Source organism: Staurois parvus, unplaced genomic scaffold (genome assembly GCF_062004578.1).
Source record: "Staurois parvus isolate SC_StPar_1 unplaced genomic scaffold, SC_StPar_1.0 ptg000717l, whole genome shotgun sequence".
Taxonomy (NCBI): Eukaryota; Metazoa; Chordata; class Amphibia; order Anura; family Ranidae; genus Staurois; species Staurois parvus.
Window position 1 is genome coordinate 912,367 of NW_028318513.1, and position 20,575 is coordinate 932,941.

At 41.7% G+C, this 20,575-nt stretch overlaps 1 protein-coding gene and 1 pseudogene across 1 annotated transcript in view; one reads left to right on the forward strand and one right to left on the reverse strand.

The window, feature by feature from the left end:
- The window catches only part of CYB5R1 (cytochrome b5 reductase 1), a 78,758-nt gene that overhangs the window by 36,838 nt on the left and 21,345 nt on the right, over positions 1-20,575 (reverse strand). The window contains exon 3 of the mRNA XM_089653635.1: positions 8,637-8,709. Coding sequence (XP_089509761.1) covers positions 8,637-8,709 — 73 coding nt within the window. The remainder of the gene's footprint in view (positions 1-8,636; positions 8,710-20,575) is intronic.
- On the forward strand, positions 9,999-10,205 carry LOC149445585 (U2 spliceosomal RNA; annotated as a pseudogene).

A 20,575-nucleotide genomic window follows, 5' to 3' on the forward strand; every position in this document is an offset into this window, starting at 1 on the left:
AGGTTTTGGCAGTGGTGAAAATACTATGTGTACCAGTTGATGTCAGTATGGAACCATGGAGCGCCGTGACGTCAAAGCCCCTCCCCAAGGGTTTTTATATGGACATTTTTGTGTGTTATGCTTATGGACACTGATTTTCACAGTGGATGTTCACAGCACTCATTTATGTAATATCTTTTATTGCACTTATTGATAAAAGGAGCACATGCATATATAAGTGGTAGACAGCAATTGTTAATATCGTTTAAAAGTGGAGCGCAGCACATTTTTGGCACTTACCTCCATTGAAGTCTTTTGAACCAAAAAAAATTCCCTGACACTTTCCAAAAATGTAGTGGTTCAAAAAAGCATAGATGTAAATGTGTTAAATAAACTGTAGTGTGTTTCTGGAAAAAGCACTAAAAAATGCATTGGTGTGAGCCAGGCCTAACACACCCTTAATCAGTAGAGTGAACATCACCAGATTAGGATAACACTGAAAGTGTTACTAAACCCAGGACCCTGCATTCACTATATCTGTTCTCCCAGGACCCTGCATTCACTATATCTGGTCTCCCACAGTACATAGAACATGGAAATGCAATTATTTTAGTAAATATAAACTGCTAAATATCTTATGAAAGTGTGTGCTTGTGAGCTACTATGGTGGCATAGAGATACTTATAAGTAATTAGCTCCTTCAAATGTGATGGTGCATCAACACATAAAACACATACTCAAAATGCTGTGTGAAAAATAGACAAATAAAATATTGGATGTGTCGCGCTCCTCAAAGGGTGTTTAGTGATGTATAATATATAATGTGTATAAATAAAATAAATAAATCTAAATAAATTTACATAAATATTAATTCATAGTGGTATGATTTAAATTAAATTTAAAACACTCCCAGTGCTATAATTAATTAAATTATAATTAGCTAAAAAATATTTAATAATGTGAAGAAATAATGTATTTAAATTATATAAACATGGCGTTAAAATAAATCAAATCAAGTGAACAAAGGAACCTCCATGCACAGTGGTATATATATGTGCAAAAAATGTGTGTGTGCAAAAATGCAAATATTGCCCAAAACAGTTATATATAAAAAATATATATATATAATAAAGTGCAATAACCAAATTAATATGGAGAGATAAATAATGATAAAACTGTGCAAATAATATGTTATAATCACTACACTTATGCAACCTAAAGTGGTGATTAGAACTATATACTGCTTATCCTTAGCTTAGATAACATATAATCGTCCCAATCTGTTTATACAGATATATGGAAAGTATATTGCTGTTGAGGTAGACTGTGATGTTACTTTCCTTCCACTAGGTGGCCTCCCAGTTCCTTCTGGGTTGTGAGGGCTGGATGGATGGATATAGATATCTCCCCTAGTGTTGTTTGGGGTCTATCTCCTATCTCCTCTTCTTCCCTTTTACTCCTCCGATTTAGGCCATGAAAAAAAGAAAGATTCCCACATGGTGCTTTATCCTTTATAAAAGGTTTTAATGCGTCTCCAGAAAAATGCAAACTCACATTCCACAGAGCAATACAGAGCGTTTTTTTAAAATGTGTGCCCTCGCACAAAGACAGTACTCGCCGTTCCGCTGATAGTGGCGTCGTGACGTCAGAGCCCCTCCCCTACGCGTCATCCCCCTGACTACATCCCCCTGAGGAAGCCACGTGACCCTGTGGCGTAACGCATAGGGGAGGGGCTCTGACGTCACGACGCCACTATCAGCGGAACGGCGAGTACTGTCTTTGTGCGAGGGCACACATTTTAAAAAAACGCTCTGTATTGCTCTGTGGAATGTGAGTTTGCATTTTTCTGGAGACGCATTAAAACCTTTTATAAAGGATAAAGCACCATGTGGGAATCTTTCTTTTTTTCATGGCCTAAATCGGAGGAGTAAAAGGGAAGAAGAGGAGATAGGAGATAGACCCCAAACAACACGAGGGGAGATATCTATATCCATCCATCCAGCCCTCACAACCCAGAAGGAACTGGGAGGCCACCTAGTGGAAGGAAAGTAACATCACAGTCTACCTCAACAGCAATATACTTTCCATATATCTGTATAAACAGATTGGGACGATTATATGTTATCTAAGCTAAGGATAAGCAGTATATAGTTCTAATCACCACTTTAGGTTGCATAAGTGTAGCGATTATAACATATTATTTGCACAGTTTTATCAATATTTATCTCTCCATATTAATTTGGTTATTGCACTTTATTATATATATATATTTTTTATATATAACTGTTTTGGGCAATATTTGCATTTTTGCACACACACATTTTTTGCAAATATATATACCACTGTGCATGGAGGTTCCTTTGTTCACTTGATTTGATTTATTTTAACGCCATGTTTATATAATTTAAATACATTATTTCTTCACATTATTAAATATTTTTTAGCTAATTATAATTTAATTAATTATAGCACTGGGAGTGTTTTAAATTTAATTTAAATCATACCACTATGAATTAATATTTGTGTAAATTTATTTAGATTTATTTATTTTATTTATACACATTATATATTATACATCACTAAACACCCTTTGAGGAGCGCGACACATCCAATATTTTATTTGTCTATAAACTGCTAAATACATTTTCTCATCAGCAGTTACTGTAGAACAGTCTTGTGACTTTTATCTGTGTTCAGCAGAGCACTGGTTACAGCTTGTAGGAGGAGTTTTCTTTCTGCTCTAGGAGGATGTGAAAGTCCTGATTCTCTGTCTGGACAGTGCTTATTGGCCCTGTGCTGATCACATGCACTCTCCCAAGAAAAAAAAAACCTCTCTAGCAATACACACCAAACTGAGAATGTGCATGTGACTACGGATTCAGTCTGTATCAGGTAGTCATTTCAACAAAAGGAGGGGCAGAGAAGAAATGATCAAACAGCCTTTTTACACAATGCAGAGGATTAACCTTTTAGGTTCCACAGTGAGTATAACAAGCATGCTTTACTGCATATACAGACTGATTTTACTGTTGTGGGTTTAGTTACATTTTAAGGCCCATACACACGTTAGGAAAATCACACGAACATTTTCTTACGAGGGCCAATCGCCCAGTAATTGGATCGTTAGTACACAGCTTTCGAGAGCCAACCACGACAATTCATGCGACAATATCTGAAGGCAGGGGTTAAAATTTCGAGTCCAGACCTACTAGCCGGTCACAAAAATTACTCTCCACCAGTAGCCCCACCCAACCTTGCCCAGGTCCGCCCCCAACCACGCCCTCTTAAAGCTTATGAAATTAAATTTTTCTTTAGAATAAATAGTCCAAAATATATAACTGTACACAATTATGTATATCCCAGCTCCCCTGTACTCCAATATAGTGATATGACATGTATACAGTATGTATATCCCAGCTCCCCTGTACTCCATTATAGTGATATGACATGTATACATTCATGTATATCCCAGCTCCCCTGTACTCCATTATAGTGATATGACATGTTGTATACAGTACTTACTGTCCCTCCAAGTCCCCCGCAGCGTTGGAGAGGGTGACGCCTCTCAGCGGAGGAGAGCGGACCTCTCCTGCACCTGTCCCCTCTGCGGAGGTGCCGCAGAACCCGGAAACCATAAGTTGTATACCGGAACTCGGCTTCAAAATGAGGCTTGGAGCGCAGGTGCAGTCGCTCCATGCTTCATTTGTGCTTACCGCTCGCAGCCACTCACCGCTCACCACAGAGGAGTTTCTCCTCACATTTGGCGAGCAGGTGAGCGGCTTTTTCAAGCCCTGTCTGAAGGGCTTATGAAATTAAATTTTTCTTTAGAATAAATAGTCCAAAATATATAACTGTACACAATTATGTATATCCCAGCTCCCCTGTACTCCGTTATAGTGATATGACATGTATACAGTAATGTATATCCCAGCTCCCCTGTACTCCATTATAGTGATATGACATGTATACAGTATGTATATCCCAGCTCCCCTGTACTCCATTATAGTGATATGACATGTATACAGTAATGTATATCCCAGCTCCCCTGTGCTCCATTATAGTGATATGACGTGTATACAGTAATGTATATCCCAGCTCCCCTGTACTCCATTATAGTGATATGACATGTATACAGTATGTATATCCCAGCTCCCCTGTACTCCATTATAGTGATATGACATGTATACAGTAATGTATATCCCAGCTCCCCTGTACTCCATTATAGTGATATGACGTGTACACAGTAATGTATATCCCAGCTCCCCTGTACTCCATTATAGTGATATGACATGTATACAGTATGTATATCCCAGCTCCCCTGTACTCCTATATAGCGATATGACATGTATACAGTAATGTATATCCCAGCTCCCCTGTACTCCATTATAGTGATATGACATGTATACAGTATGTATATCCCAGCTCCCCTGTACTCCATTATAGTGATATGACATGTATATAGTAATGTACATCCCAGCTCCCCTGTACTCCATTATAGTGATATGACATGTATACAGTAATGTATATCCCAGCTCCCCTGTACTCCATTATAGTGATATGACATGTATACAGTATAATGTATATCCAAGCTCCCCTGTACTCCGCTATAGTGATATGACATGTGTACTTTAATGTATATCCCAGCTCCCCTGTACTCCGTTATAGTGATATGACGTGTATACGGTAATGTATATCCCAGCTCCCCTGTACTCCGTTATAGTGATATGACGTGTGTACGGTAATGTATATCCCAGCTCCCCTGTACTCCGTTATAGTGATATGACGTGTGTACGGTAATGTATATCCCAGCTCCCCTGTACTCCATTATAGTGATATGACGTGTATACGGTAATGTATATCCCAGCTCCCCTGTACTCCATTATAGTGATATGACGTGTATACGGTAATGTATATCCCAGCTCCCCTGTACTCCATTATAGTGATATGACGTGTATACGGTAATGTACATCCCAGCTCCCCTGTACACCATTATAGTGATATGACGTGTAGACGGTAATGTACATCCCAGCTCCAATGTACTCCATTATAGTGATATGACGTGTAGACGGTAATGTACATCCCAGCTCCCCTGTACTCCATTATAGTGATATGACGTGTAGACGGTAATGTACATCCCAGCTCCCCTGTACTCCATTATAGTGATATGACGTGTATACGGTAATGTATATCCCAGCTCCCCTGTACTCCATTATAGTGATATGACGTGTATACGGTAATGTATATCCCAGCTCCCCTGTACTCCATTATAGTGATATGACGTGTATACGGTAATGTATATCCCAGCTCCCCTGTACTCCATTATAGTGATATAACAAACAAGAGATCCCTGTGCTCAAATCCATACAGCTAGTGCATGCATTTATCCATCAGGTGCTAAAGGGGTGTAACCACATTAACTCTAGAAATTCTGAAGGACCCTCTGCACACTGGTATATACCCTTTCAAGCAAACTATGCAACAAATAGGGATATTTGGTTCACACATATTGCAATACATGTTTAAGCTGGCCAACTGCGTCAAAGTAATCCCTCTATGGCCAGTCCTACTCTGCCCTGCCTACACAAGTGCTACTGTGGACACAATGCTAGCATAGGGGAAAAGACACAATGGGGAGAGCTACAAGGTTCAGGTCTGGCTACTGACCCAACAATACAACAAACAAGAGATCCCTGTGCTCAAATCCATACAGCTAGTGCATGCATTTATCCATCAGGTGCTAAAGGGGTGTAACCACATTAACTCTAGAAATTCTGAAGGACCCTCTGCACACTGGTATATACCCTTTCAAGCAAACTATGCAACAAATAGGGATATTTGGTTCACACATATTGCAATACATGTTTAAGCTGGCCAACTGCGTCAAAGTAATCCCTCTATGGCCAGTCCTACTCTGCCCTGCCTACACAAGTGCTACTGTGGACACAATGCTAGCATAGGGGAAAAGACACAATGGGGAGAGCTACAAGGTTTTTTACAAGAATTTCTAGAGTTAATGTGGTTACACCCCTTTAGCACCTGATGGATAAATGCATGCACTAGCTGTATGGATTTGAGCACAGGGATCTCTTGTTTGTTGTATTGTTGGGTCAGTAGCCAGACCTGAACCTTGTAGCTCTCCCCATTGTGTCTTTTCCCCTATGCTAGCATTGTGTCCACAGTAGCACTTGTGTAGGCAGGGCAGAGTAGGACTGGCCATAGAGGGATTACTTTGACGCAGTTGGCCAGCTTAAACATGTATTGCAATATGTGTGAACCAAATATCCCTATTTGTTGCATAGTTTGCTTGAAAGGGTATATACCAGTGTGCAGAGGGTCCTTCAGAATTTCTAGAGTTAATGTGGTTACACCCCTTTAGCACCTGATGGATAAATGCATGCACTAGCTGTATGGATTTGAGCACAGGGATCTCTTGTTTGTTGTATTGTTGGGTCAGTAGCCAGACCTGAACCTTGTAGCTCTCCCCATTGTGTCTTTTCCCCTATGCTAGCATTGTGTCCACAGTAGCACTTGTGTAGGCAGGGCAGAGTAGGACTGGCCATAGAGGGATTACTTTGACGCAGTTGGCCAGCTTAAACATGTATTGCAATATGTGTGAACCAAATATCCCTATTTGTTGCATAGTTTGCTTGAAAGGGTATATACCAGTGTGCAGAGGGTCCTTCAGAATTTCCATTATAGTGATATGACGTGTATACGGTAATGTACATCCCAGCTCCCCTGTACACCATTATAGTGATATGACGTGTATACGGTAATGTACATCCCAGCTCCAATGTACTCCATTATAGTGATATGACGTGTAGACGGTAATGTACATCCCAGCTCCCCTGTACTCCATTATAGTGATATGACGTGTAGACGGTAATGTACATCCCAGCTCCCCTGTACTCCATTATAGTGATATGACGTGTATACGGTAATGTACATCCCAGCTCCCCTGTACTCCATTATAGTGATATGACGTGTATACGGTAATGTACATCCCAGCTCCCCTGTACTCCATTATAGTGATATGACGTGTATACGGTAATGTACATCCCAGCTCCCCTGTACACCATTATAGTGATATGACGTGTATACGGTAATGTACATCCCAGCTCCCCTGTACTCCATTATAGTGCTATGACATGTATACAGTAATGTACATCCCAGCTCCCCTGTACTCCATTATAGTGATATGACATGTATACAGTAATGTACATCCCAGCTCCCCTGTACTCCATTATAGTGATATGACATGTATAGAGTAATGTATATCCCAGCATCCCAGCTCCCCTGTACTCCGTTATAGTGATATGACGTGTATACGGTAATGTATATCCCAGCTCCCCTGTACTCCGTTATAGTGATATGACGTGTATACGGTAATGTATATCCCAGCTCCCCTGTACTCCGTTATAGTGATATGACGTGTATACGGTAATGTATATCCCAGCTCCCCTGTACTCCGTTATAGTGATATGGCGTGTATACGGTAATGTATATCCCAGCTCCCCTGTACTCCGTTATAGTGATATGGCGTGTATACGGTAATGTATATCCCAGCTCCCCTGTACTCCGTTATAGTGATATGGCGTGTATATGGTAATGTACATCCCAGCTCCCCTCTACTCCCTTGTAGTGATATGGCGTGTATACGGTAATGTACATCCCAGCTCCCCTGTACACCATTATAGTGATATGGCGTGTATACGGTAATGTACATCCCAGCTCCCCTGTACACCATTATAGTGATAGGACATGTATACATTCATGTATATCCCAGCTCCCATGTACTCCATTATAGTGATATGACATGTTGTATACAGTACTTACTGTCCCTCCAAGTCCCCCGCGGCGTTGGAGAGGGTGACGCCTCTCAGCGGAGGAGAGCGGACCTCTCCTGCACCTGTCCCCTCTGCGGAGGTGCCGCAGAAGCCGGGAACCATAAGTTGTATACCGGAACTCGGCTTCAAAATGAGGCTTGGAGCGCAGGTGCAGTCGCTCCATGCTTCATTTGTGCTTACCGCTCGCAGCCACTCGCCGCTCACCACAGAGGAGTTTCTCCTCACATTTGGCGAGCAGGTGAGCGGCTTTTTCAAGCCCTGTCTGAAGGGACAAGTGAGAAAATTTCTCATACGATAATAGATCGTACGATTTCTGTTTAATCAGTACAGTAGTCGTCCAAAAATGCAATATAAATACATGACATCACTTTTGAAATTCTATTCAGTCATATGAGAATTTTTGAACGTTGAGTAACCTCTTCATTTGCAATATGGAGACTAGCATGCAAAAAGAAAAATAACTGATGATCATTCGTCCGATATTCTCATTGTATATACTAGACATTAGTGTATTAGAATAAGATTGTTCAAATAAACAAAGTAACACAGAACTATGAGCAAATGCTATAATGCTAACGCTGAATGAATCTGTAATAACTTCTTTACAGAAATCGCATTCCATATGTTCACAATGCTTGTGGTAACAAGCAAAATGTACAGCTATTTCATCTGTATGTTTCACTGTATTGATAACCCCTTTAAAAAACACATTTTTTAAATGTAAATCTGTACTTTATATTTTAGTATCAGAGACTGGCTTTATACAACAGACTATAACATATACATTTTAATGGTTGTATGAATACACACCTGGAGGAAGTCCCAGTGTATGGTACACAGATGGAAGGGCAAAGCGAAATCTTCTTGTATTGTGATTTATAATCTGTATTTAAATTAAAATGATTTTTAGTTTACATGGTGAACCTGTAATCACCCTGTAAGGTACAGATCCAATTTAATAATTATTTGGCAGAATATGTAATTAGACAAATAATGAGAAAGCTGTAATTTGCAGTTAACTAAAAAGACATAAAGCAAAAAACAAAAATGCAACAGTTTTGGGATGTTAAAGAGCATGCACACTGCATATACAAAACAGATTATGAAAGCTGCACAAATATGTTTTTTTTGGGCTCAATCAGTGTAACTTGGCTGCATAGCATAGTCTCTAAAGGTTCTATAACAGCGAAGAGTCTATCTGACAATCATGTAGCATCCTCCTCTAGTTAGGCTAAATGTTTTTGGCTTCATTGTAGTCAGTGGAGCAGTGATATATTGTTTTTGTCTGGTCAGGGCAGTTTAAGATGTGTGTTTGATTTTCCTACCTAGTTCTGGGAGAAGCTTTCAGAATTTATGGTAGGGAGGATCAAATATTGAGGTATTAATATTTATCATGCTTCAGCCAAGCCCTGAAAGTGGGCATACAGAAGGTGGCTGAGGAGGTGATAAATGTTGGGAGTCCTGGCCAGAGGATGGGAGGGTTCCTCTTCCTGGAGCTGCTGCCTCTCGGAGGCAGCTAGAGTGTGCTGAAGAATTGCAGTTTGGGTCTCAGCAAATGTTTGGCTGAGGGCCTAGAGAATATTGTTAAAGGATTTTTGCTGGAGGGCACTGTCCTGAAGGCATGATCTTGAGAAGGATCTTTTGTCTCCTTCACTGACAAACTACTTTAAAAGTTGAGTGACAGACAGCTTATAGGACATTCTGAGTAAAAAATGGGGTTCTTTTATGCGTGCCTGATATTATAAGGATTTGCGCTAAGAAGTCTGTCTTTCCATTGATTGTAGTATCTTTTGGACAGGGGTGGACTGTCAACTCATGGGGTCCCTGGTCAATAGGGGATCATGGGGCCCTGTGTCCTTGCCCAAACTCAAAAAAGCCTATGAAAAAGGTACCAGGGGCATCTCATGGGGTTTCCAAATGGTCAGTCCGCCCCTGCTTTTGGAGTATCTTGAAACTATCCCTGAACCCCTCCTCTGTTTCATGTTATTCAACAATAAAATCTTAAAAGAAATTCATTGTATTGTTGGTGAGCATGGAACTGTGCTTGTGACTGGCAGCCTCTGTACTAACAAGGAGGTACCCAGGTCATTCCTAGCAGCCCCTCTGGTGTTGAGTGCTACAATCAGTACTTCATTAAAATAGTTCAGAAATTACACTTTTCCTCATAAACAGAGCCCCTCTTGGCCCTTTGGCTAAGATCAAGTGTAGTATCTGTTCTTATCAGTCTCCAGGGCATAGAATGCTGGTCTCCTTTCCCAATTGGTGGTGGTGGTGGTGTGTGTGTGGGGGGGGGGGGGGCTGGTTAGCAATTAGCTTTTCCTTCCAGGTTGACTCTGGCTTGGTTTGCCATGCTTGTCCCTGGTTGAGGACAGAGCTCTTCTTATGTATTAATGCCCTTCTGGTAGGGATGGTACTTTATTTGTCTTGGCAGGGGTCAGGGCTGAGAAAAGCCTGTGGTGCTTGTGCTCTTGAAGTGCCAGTCCAAGGGTGCCAAAAAGCTGACTGTAACTCACTATGTTTTTAGTATGGCACCTTGGTCACAACATTCAATGCATGCTTTTTCAGACCTGCTTCCTGGGCTGGGCTTTTTGGCTGAGACCAGAGGAATTTTTATATCGGCTCAAAGGCCAGCCATTGGAATTGATTTACTAAAGGCAAATATACTTTTCACTCTGCAAGTGCAGCTGCTCCAGAGCTTAGTAAATGAGGGGAAGCTCTTCTGACTTCCACCATCAAATCATGTACAAGCAAAAATGCTATATATATTTATTTTTTAATTTTCCTTGCACATGAATGGGTATTCTATGCAAAGTGAAGCTTCACCTCATTTCTAAGCTCTGTAGCATCCACCAAAGTTTATTTGCCATTATATATTCCACTCTGCTCCTATGTAGACTGTGTTATACACTACTACATATACTACCTTTCACCGATGCAACATTTTCTATATGTTATATATATTGCACAGGTTATAACACACACTGTGCTATATGTTTTATATTCCACCTTACTCTAATATATCCTGTATGAATATAATAAATCTCACCCATTGTATTGTGTTTAGAAAAAGGGACCTCTGTATTTTAACAGCAGACATTAATGTGAACAAATGTATTTAAAGAATAAGTCCATCTTTGGGAACATGTTATATGTTCCATCCGTTTTTAGGGTGGAACATGCAACATGTTCCCGCACCTCCAGCTCTCCCCTCTCTCCCCCCTTCCCTGTGACAGCGGGCCAGGAATCTTCTTCACACAAACTGAGTTCTGTGAATAAATGCTTACAATACCATGTAACATATGAGTGCTCTCATAGTTTCATGAGCTTCCTGGACTGAAGTAACTGCGTGCCTGCCTGTATCAGAGATATGGGCAGACAGCTACACTGCGAGTCTGTAGAAGTCTGATATTGCACCCATGATCTACTGATTGCGGGAGCAATGCTTTACAGGCTCCTAAGGAAAAGAATAGTTAATTCCCCTTTTTTTCCTGCAAAAAAAGTGCATTTATTATTTCTTTTTTAAAAAGGTGAACTTATCCTTTAAGTCATACAAACCAATACAAATCTACTTGAAAAAATGCAATCATGTGTCAAATATTTGGTTTGGCAGAATGATAGAGAAACTAGAGCAAATAGGCATTGGTATCACTTGAAGAGGTATCAGCTCTCAGAACAGTAAATTGTTTTGCAGAGCCCAAATTTCTAAAGTAAACAGTAAGTGTAGGAATGCAGAGATAACTCCCCAGGAAGCCTCTGAAAATAATGATCTCTTATCTGTCCCATGGCTACAAGCCCATTATCTGGACAGCTCATGGACAAACCATTGTCAATAATCAGCTTCAGTCACTTGGATCTTTTCACAAGTTATTGCAATACTTAAACTAGAGAAGGGGTTTAGGGGTGAAGGATACCCAAAAAAGCACAAAATAGGAGGACAGATATACTGAATGAGCAGTGGGTCCTGTAAGGGAAATCACTAAAAATAAATGCTGATGGGACAGAGAACAGCCAGATGAATCTGTGACCCTATGAGATCAGTCACAGTGTTCCCTTACTCCTGAATCTGAATTCTGTTTCTGTGTAAGCAGACAAAATGCTTGAGCCTTTGGGTAAAGAATCCTTCTTCCAGACCTCAGCTCTACCTGATCCTCTGTGACACCCTTCAGCAAGAAGATCCTCTCTTTAGCCCAGTTTCCTTCAGGCATACACTTCAGCTTCCTTGGGCCCTCAGCACAGGTCTCATGTTGAGGCCACCCCAAGCAGAAATTCTACACACAGGCATCCTCTCAGGGAGAAGCCTTCAGAAGAGCAAGAGAGTTTGTAAAAGGTACTTTTACACATTTATCATCTCCTAGAGCCTTACCTCTGATACAGCTCCTCAAGGATTGGCTGGGTCAGATAAATATCCATAACCCATGGAGATGATTCTCCTACACTGCTTACTGGAACTTCTTCCTATTAACAAGTGAAACCAATCAATGCATCAGGTTTTAGGGAAGACCTGAAGAGCCCAGGAAAGATAATATTTGCCCAGGTTGTATACAGCCCAGACAAAACCTGCTAAATTTAAATACAGACACTACTGCATTGGGCAAGGTCACTACAGGAGGCCTAGTTTATTAGATTGATTGTCTGCACAAAAACTTGATCTCTCTGCAGGAAAACTTGATCTCTCTGCATGACAAAGAGGTATTGGAATACATTATTTTCCACAACAAACACAATGCTTCTTTTGAATAATGGCAAAAGACTTACCACATTAATAACTAAGGCTTGTCCTCTATGGGCAGAAGCAATGTATAAGTTGCCAGAATCAAGCTAAGCTTTTCTCATTTTACATAGTTACATGGTTAGTCTGGCTGAAAAAAGACAAAAGTCCATCCAGTTCAACCATAAAAAAAAAAAGTTATAATCCTATACCTACAGTTGATTCAGAGGAAGGCAAAAAAAACCCAGCAAAGCATGATCCAATTTGCTCCTGCAGGGAAAAAACTCCTTCCTGATCCCCCAAGAGGCAATCTAGTTATATTCTGTGTATCTAAGAAAGGATCCAGGCCTTTTTTTAAAGCAATCCACTGAGCTGACCAGAGCTAACTCTTGAGGGAGTCTATTCCACATTTTCAAAGCTCTCACTGTGAAGAAACCTTTCCGTGTTTGGAGATTAAATTTATTTTCCTCCTCATGTATGAAAAGCTTTCCTGCTAAGGAAGTCAATGTAAGCCAACTGTGTGGGTAAATTCCAACATTGATAAATAATGAAACAGCACTATCACTATTGAAAGTTGTGCTACAAATTCACAATAAATTCATCAACCATTATAAGGTGTAACAACAGGTATCAAAAATAACAATAAAAAAATTAAAAATAGATTTAAATTTCATAACCCAGTAAAGTGTCCAGTGCTTGAAAAGTGCAATAATAAGTGAAATCAATGTTATAATCAAAGTGTCATGTGCTTTTATAAAGTTCATAATCCAATGCAAACAAATGTGGGCAGCAGATCATTTCTTCTCCCACATTTATAAAGTGTCCAGTGCAAGAAACATATTTTCATATGAAACATATCTCCGAAGCCCGCCTCACCACCTGCCCCCTTGAACTCCTACGGTCACCCTCCTCCCCCATCCTACTCTCCCTCACTCACATCTTCAATCTCTCGCTCTCTACTGGTACATTCCCCTCCCCCCTAAAGCACGAGCACATCACTCCCATACTCAAAAAACCCTCCCTGGACCCCACCGACCTGAACAACCTTAGACCCATCTCCCTGTTGCCATTTACATCCAAACTCCTCGAGCGCTTAGTCTATAATCGCCTAAACTCCCACCTCAACGACAACAACCTCCTTGATCCCCTACAGTCTGGCTTCCGTCCCCTACACTCCACCGAAACCGCCCTACTCAAACTCACCAACGACCTGCTAACCGCCAAAGCTAATGGCCACTACTCAGTGCTCCTACTCCTCGACCTCTCCGCAGCCTTCAACACAGTCGACCACCCCCTCCTCCTTAAAAAAACTATACTCCCTTGGCCTCAGAGACTCCGCTCTCTCCTGGCTCTCCTCCTATCTATCCCAGCGCTCCTTCAGCATTACCTATAACGCTGCCACCTCCTCCTCTCTCCCCGTCTCTGTTGGGGTTCCCCAAGGCTCTGTCCTCGGGACCCTTCTCTTCTCCATCTACACCTCCTCCCTTGGCCAACTGATACACTCCCACGGCTTCAACTACCATCTCTACACCGATGACATGCAAATCTACCTCTCTACCCCTCGCCTCACCCCTTCAGTCTCCGCCCGAATCACTAGCCTACTGAACGACATATCAGATTGGATGTCACTCCACTTCCTTAAACCAAACCTTTCCAAAACCGGGCTCCTAGTTTTCCCCCCAGCCCGTGCTCGCCCCCTAACCTCTCCATCAGGACCAATAACGCCATCATCAGTCCCACCCAGCAAGCCAGAGTACTAGGTGTCATTCTAGACTCCAATCTGTCCTTCCAGCCCCATGTCCAATTGCTGTCAAATTCATGCAGGCTCCACCTCCGCAACATCTCCAAAATACGTTTGTTCCTAACTCCTGACACTACTAAACAACTCATTCACTCCCTTATATCTCACGACTCGACTACTGCAACTCCCTCCTCACTGGCTTACCTCATCACAGACTATCCCCGCTTCAGTCTATTCTGAACTCTGCGGCCAGACTCATCCACCTTACCAACCGCTCCATATCCGCCACCCCCCTCTGTCATTCCCTCCACTGGTTTCAAATGCAAGTGCATCTCAATGAGCATGTTGCTAACATCAAACGGGGTTTTCGTGGACATTATTTATCTAGGCATTATGCCCGTTACCATGATAAAAAATTGGATGGTACATTATTTATGGCTATTGACAGATATTTTCCCCATTGGAGGGGGAGTTCTATTAGGAGGGAGATATCGAAATTAGAAACACGTTGTATATATGACCTTAAGACCTATAAGCCTCATGGGTTGAACGTAGATTGGGACATCAACTGTTTCATCAATAACAGCTGATGTTCCATTCATGTACAAATCTTGTATAATAATGTATGAACTATCTTCCTTTTTTCTTTTTTTGTTTTGGGAAAATCTATGTTTTTATGTTTTATTTTTATTTGTATTATTTTTATATATTAATTTATTGTGTAGTCCTTATCTGCTTGTGTTGTTGCGTTTTCTCCCTAAGAGTTTCGTATATTGTGTAATCTGCAATTTATAATCTGGACACAAGATGGTGTATGTAAGGGACCGCCTGACAGCATTTCTATCAGTCCCCCGGTAGAGCCTCCCCAGCGTGCGGAGTCTAAGCACCGGAGCACTTGTTCACCAGGGCCCCTGATGGTGGGGATGGACTTGGAGCGCTCCGGTACCAGGTCGCAACTACCAGGTATCTCCAACAGGGGTAGAGGAGTCTGACAGGGGCTCCAGAGAGCTAGGAGTCTGATGTAAGGGAGCCTAGTGATCCCTGCGGGTTGGATGGATGGATGAGCTAAATCAGAGTCATGCAGGCCGGGACAGTAACTAGAGGATCGGTAAGGTACAAAACGGTAGGCAAAGGATAGTCGGGGCACACACAGGGTCAATACCAGGAGGTCAGATCTAAACGGGAACATCTGGGAGCAGAGTCAGGCAAGCCAAGGGGTCAGGACGGGAGAAGGCAACAAGGTCAAAACAATCCAGATCAGAAGTACTCACACACAGGTAACAGGATACAAAGACCATTCGGCAACAAGTGTCTGTGCAGGGCTAGCTTAAATAGCCCGCCCTGCACCTGACAGGCGTAGCCTGGGTCCCAGTGCCTGCCTAGTACTGTCCAGACGACAGGTGCGCCTGGGTCCTAGTGCCCTGCCACCTATACGTCTCGGCAGACACCTACGCATGTGTAGACCCATGCGTCGCGATGGTTCCTGACAGTGTAATTGGCACTTTTTCTTCAGGCCTTGAATGGCAGGAGTTTTATTTCTGGTTTTCCGCGATCATTTGATTGCCATTCTTGTTTCCACCTGCATAGGGCAGGTACTCATTATTGTGCTCTTCCGCCCTTTCGGTTTCTATATAAGTCATGTGGGACATCACTTCTGTTAGGCCACTTCCCCTGAGGATGTAAACTGCATTGGGCGGGGACACGGTATGTGACATCATTACGTCGATGGAGACCAGGAAGTGGAGTTGTGCACGTCACAAGCGGAGGAGGAAATGCACCGTGTAGTTTTTTAAACCTACTACACTATGATAGTCTCTGATGTTTCTATCCATCTCTGTTGACATTTTTGAGATGCTATGTCGGGAGGAGCCATGCTATTCAGGATATGCATACCCCAAGCGTAGATTGATTTGAACCCTTTTTGACCATACCTTAACCAGTGGTCGCACCATCTGGAAAGGGTCCAATGTTATGCACGGTGGTGGATTGATGGAAGTGTTTAGTTTGCTCATCTTTGTCTCGCATCAATTTGGAAAATTCTTTTTCTCGTTTTTTTGAGGACGGCATTGGATTTACACTTTTTATGGTGGACTTTTTTATGGGACTTTTTCGTTCGCATTATATTTGTTTTTGTATGAGATTGCACAGTTTTATAATATTATCACTTGTTTACTTTAAGTGCTGCACTTATATTTGTATTTGATTTTTTTAGAGTTTGTATCCAGGGGCAGACTGACCATTTGGAAACTCGGGCACTGCCCGAGGGCCCGGGGTCAGTAGGGGGCCCCATGAGATGCCCCTGGTATCTTTTTCATAGGCTTTTTTGAGTTTGGGCAAGGATACAGGGGCCCCATGATCCCCTATTGCCCAGGGGCCCCATGAGTTGTCAGTCCGCCCCTGTTTGTATCATCACTGTTTGTGCCGGCTGCTATTATTTATTTTTGTACCTGAGCGTAGAATTTTTATATATATAATTACATTGTCAAACCTGGCATTTGGGAAGTATTTGATGGACATCAGAATTGCCAAATGCCCATTTTTTACATTTGTGGAGACCCAGCCTAACAATTTAAATTTCTTGTAAATTAAGAGAAAGTGAGGAACATCTGTCAGGCTTTTATTTTTGTTTGCTGTTTTTGTCCTATTTTTGTAATGGAGACACAACAGGAAATGTGAGGAAGTCTTTTAAAAAATTAGGGAAAATCCATTCTTAGATAGGTGTCAACAGCACAGATGTCCACATTGGAAGATTACTCTTCCTGTGACAACTGTACATTTTCACTTCCTATTAGTTTCTGTTCCTTTCACAATGGTCACAAGTAGACATGTGCAATTTGTTTTTTTTAATAAATTTTTCAGATTAAAATTTCATATTCAGAGATCTGGATGTATCAATTTTTGACAAGTCCTTTATTAACCCACCCAAAAAAAGTCCCTTGAAGCAGATCCAATGTCAAGATGTGACATGTGAACCTTGACTCACATGAAAAAAACCCCAAAAAACTCAGCCGCCCGTCTAACACAATGTGTCCCGTGGCGAGACACTCATCGAATGACAGGTAAACATGGGGGCAGTGTCTCCTGGTGATGTCACTGGGTGACCCCGCCCCCATGTTAAATTGTCATTCGGCAAGTGTCTCTCCATGAGACAAGTCACTCACTGAATGACAGGCAAACATGGTGGCGGGGCCACCTGGTCACAAAGTGACCTTACCTCCATGTTTACCTGTCGTTCAACGAGTGTCTCTGGCTCTCCATGGGACAGGTTGTGTTCAGTGGGTAGTGTTTTTTTTCACAATGTCAAATCATCGTGGTTGACATTGGATCTACTTCAGGGGACATTTCTATTTTTTTTTTTTTTTATAAAGGACTTCTCAAAAACGGTCTCTGGGTTTTTATTTAGTTTTGACTTTTTTTGGGGTAAATAAGTAGATGTACTGTGTACCCCATACTCATTCGCATAGGGGGCCCAGGATCTGGAGGCCACCTTGTTGAAAGGGGTTTCCATTTTCTGATAAGTCACCCCCTGCACCCCCACAACCACTGCCCAGGGTTTTTGGGGAAGATGCCCTTGTCCTCACCAACAAGCCCCCTTTAACCAAAGCACCCCCTTCATGTTGAGGGCATGTGGCCTGGTATGGCTCAGGAGAGCGGATGCTCGCTCACCCCCCCAACCTGGCCTTCTGGGCTGCATGCTCGGATAAGGATCTGGTAGGGCTTTTGGGGGGGATCCCATGTCATTTTTAAAAATGTTTGGCAATGAGTTCCACCCAAAATCCATAACAGACCAGAAGGGACCCCTATGCTTTTTTTTTTTTTGTTTAGTTATTGTTTTGTTTACATTCTGCTGTCAGCAGGGAATCCCGCTGGCAGCAGATGAGTCATGGTTGCTAAGAACGTTGAGGCCGCCCGCTCCTTAAGAGCCAGCTATTATGCACAATGAATTTGGATTGGTCAAAAAATAGAATAAATACTTATCAAAACGTTTTGAATCAACCCGATATAACAAATATACAAAATGAGCCCCGAAGAAATGAATCGAAGCCCGAAAATGAACTGAACTGACAAAACAAAAATTAATAAAAAAATTTCTACCTAACAAAATTTTCCACTGTGCTCATCTCTAGTTACTAAAGCAATAGAGATAATGAATCTCCCCAGTTCGGAAAGCAATACAAACTTGGCAAACATTCTAATACCTTCCTACCCTTTACTTTATATAATATTATTTTGTTAAGATTTACATATAACTATGTAACTTTGTAATATAAGGGCCTTCCTAAACTATACATTCAATCATCTAAGGGCCTATATGGAGGTACTTTAATTGACACGTGCTTTTAACACCAGTCTGAGATGCTTCTGAGATCATTTAGAATTAGACATGCATGGGGGGTGAAGCAGTTCTGATTGAAGCAACCAAAAACTTGTTGACACTAACTGTATGTAGATTGTACAAAGATTATACAATCGGTTTGTAACAAGCATGGTAAGTGTAAAAACTTGTCAAAATATGAATGCAGATTTTTTTTTCAAAATGCACAGTATATTTATTTTTAATAAAGTATCCATAAAAAAAAACTGTACATTAGAGATTTATAGGGTTTTGCAGCAATTATATTAAATATTGAATCTTTAAATGGAATTATTAAAATAAAATATATATGTGTAACACCCTGCTATCATTCAGACTGCAGGATGTTAAAAGAGACACAAGGTGGCAGTGACCTGCAACTCAGTGGCATACACTCTGGGAAAAAGTGCTATGGATTTTGTAGGCTGAACCACAGGACTTTGCTGGAGGTCAGCTAATTAGAAGACTACATTTCCCAGGGGAGCTGACGTGTGGGGTGAGGCATATATATATGCAGAAGCCTCAGAATCCGGGGACAGGAAGAGAGCTGGGGGAGAGTTGGAAGGAAGATGTGCAGAACACTGGAGGACGAGACCAGCCCACAGAGTGAGAGAGTGGAGAAAAAGGGAGGAATAGCTGATTGCTGACATCTCCAAAGATTCTGAAGAACTACCCTCTTAGCTGGTAATCCGGAGGGCTGTTGTCACAAATGTACTTTGCAGGAGGAACTGCAGGCCCACTGGGGGCCCCCCATCTACAGAGAGACCGCCAGTGACCCGAATTTTGCCACACATTGGGTGAGAGATTCTCATTTTCTGTCACTGACATTCTCTTAAATCAGCCATTCTTTATCTAGTTACTGTTATTTAATCTAGTTATTGTTCACAAGTTACACATGTTGAGGCCTAGTTCACCTGGCCTATTAGCAAACACACCTTCAGCATAATCTAGTCATCAGAGCCTACTACGATGTCCGCCCTTTGCGGGCCAAGCCACACCACTGCGTCTCTTGCATTTGGCCCACATTCATCAAGAGACACGTTTCATTGTTCTCATTTGCTACAGTGGCGTAGAGAAGGATCAACCTTTACCGACAAGTGCTTATGCCCACTCCTCAAACCTCTTGTTTAAAATCACCAACTCAGCTTATGTATTAAAGTGGTACTGCCCAAGCTGAATATTGCTTAAAGGAGTAGTGTCTGTTCCTGCATTAATCCTTTAATGAACTTCCACCTATTGCATCCAAGGAGATCTGAATACTTGTAGTGCACCAACTTGGGCCCCAACAAGCGTGCATAAGATCCTACACTGCACTCAAAGGGACATTTGTTTCCTGTTTTACGGAGCTCTTTCTTTCTTTCAGAATTGAACCTGGTCCCAAGCTCCTGAGAGCCCAAAGGGAGCTAGCTTTACTCTTGGTAGATTTTTCTGCTAACCGTGGAAGGAGACACCTCAGAGCTGAGGTCTTTTGGGTCAAATTCTGAATTGCAGGACATCTAAAATTGACTAAGATTTTTGCTGTGTGTATTGATTTTTGCTTAGGAATTACTAAGAGTGATAACTGGTAATATTTGCACACTAATTACTCTATGTTGTTTTACTGTGCTTACATTCAATACCAACATAAACAAAACAGTAGTTCACTCTAAACTGTGTGTGAATCTACTCCATAATATTCAGAGGGTTTACTCTGGCCAGACGTGTATGGTAGTGTCAGCAGGGTTTGGGCTTTCAAGAGTGACAGGGAACCCGAAAATAATTCAGTGACTCCTAAAGGGGGTAGTGCTACGTATGGTAAGATATGTGAAAAAGATATGTGAAAAAACAAAGGTAAAATGGTGGTTAGGGTTAGAGGGTAACTCCACTGTCGTGGAGGGTTAGAGAGAAGAGAAGAGACACCGCTCTCACCACCTGTGCAGTCCCGTGTATAGAGAATGGCCTCAGCT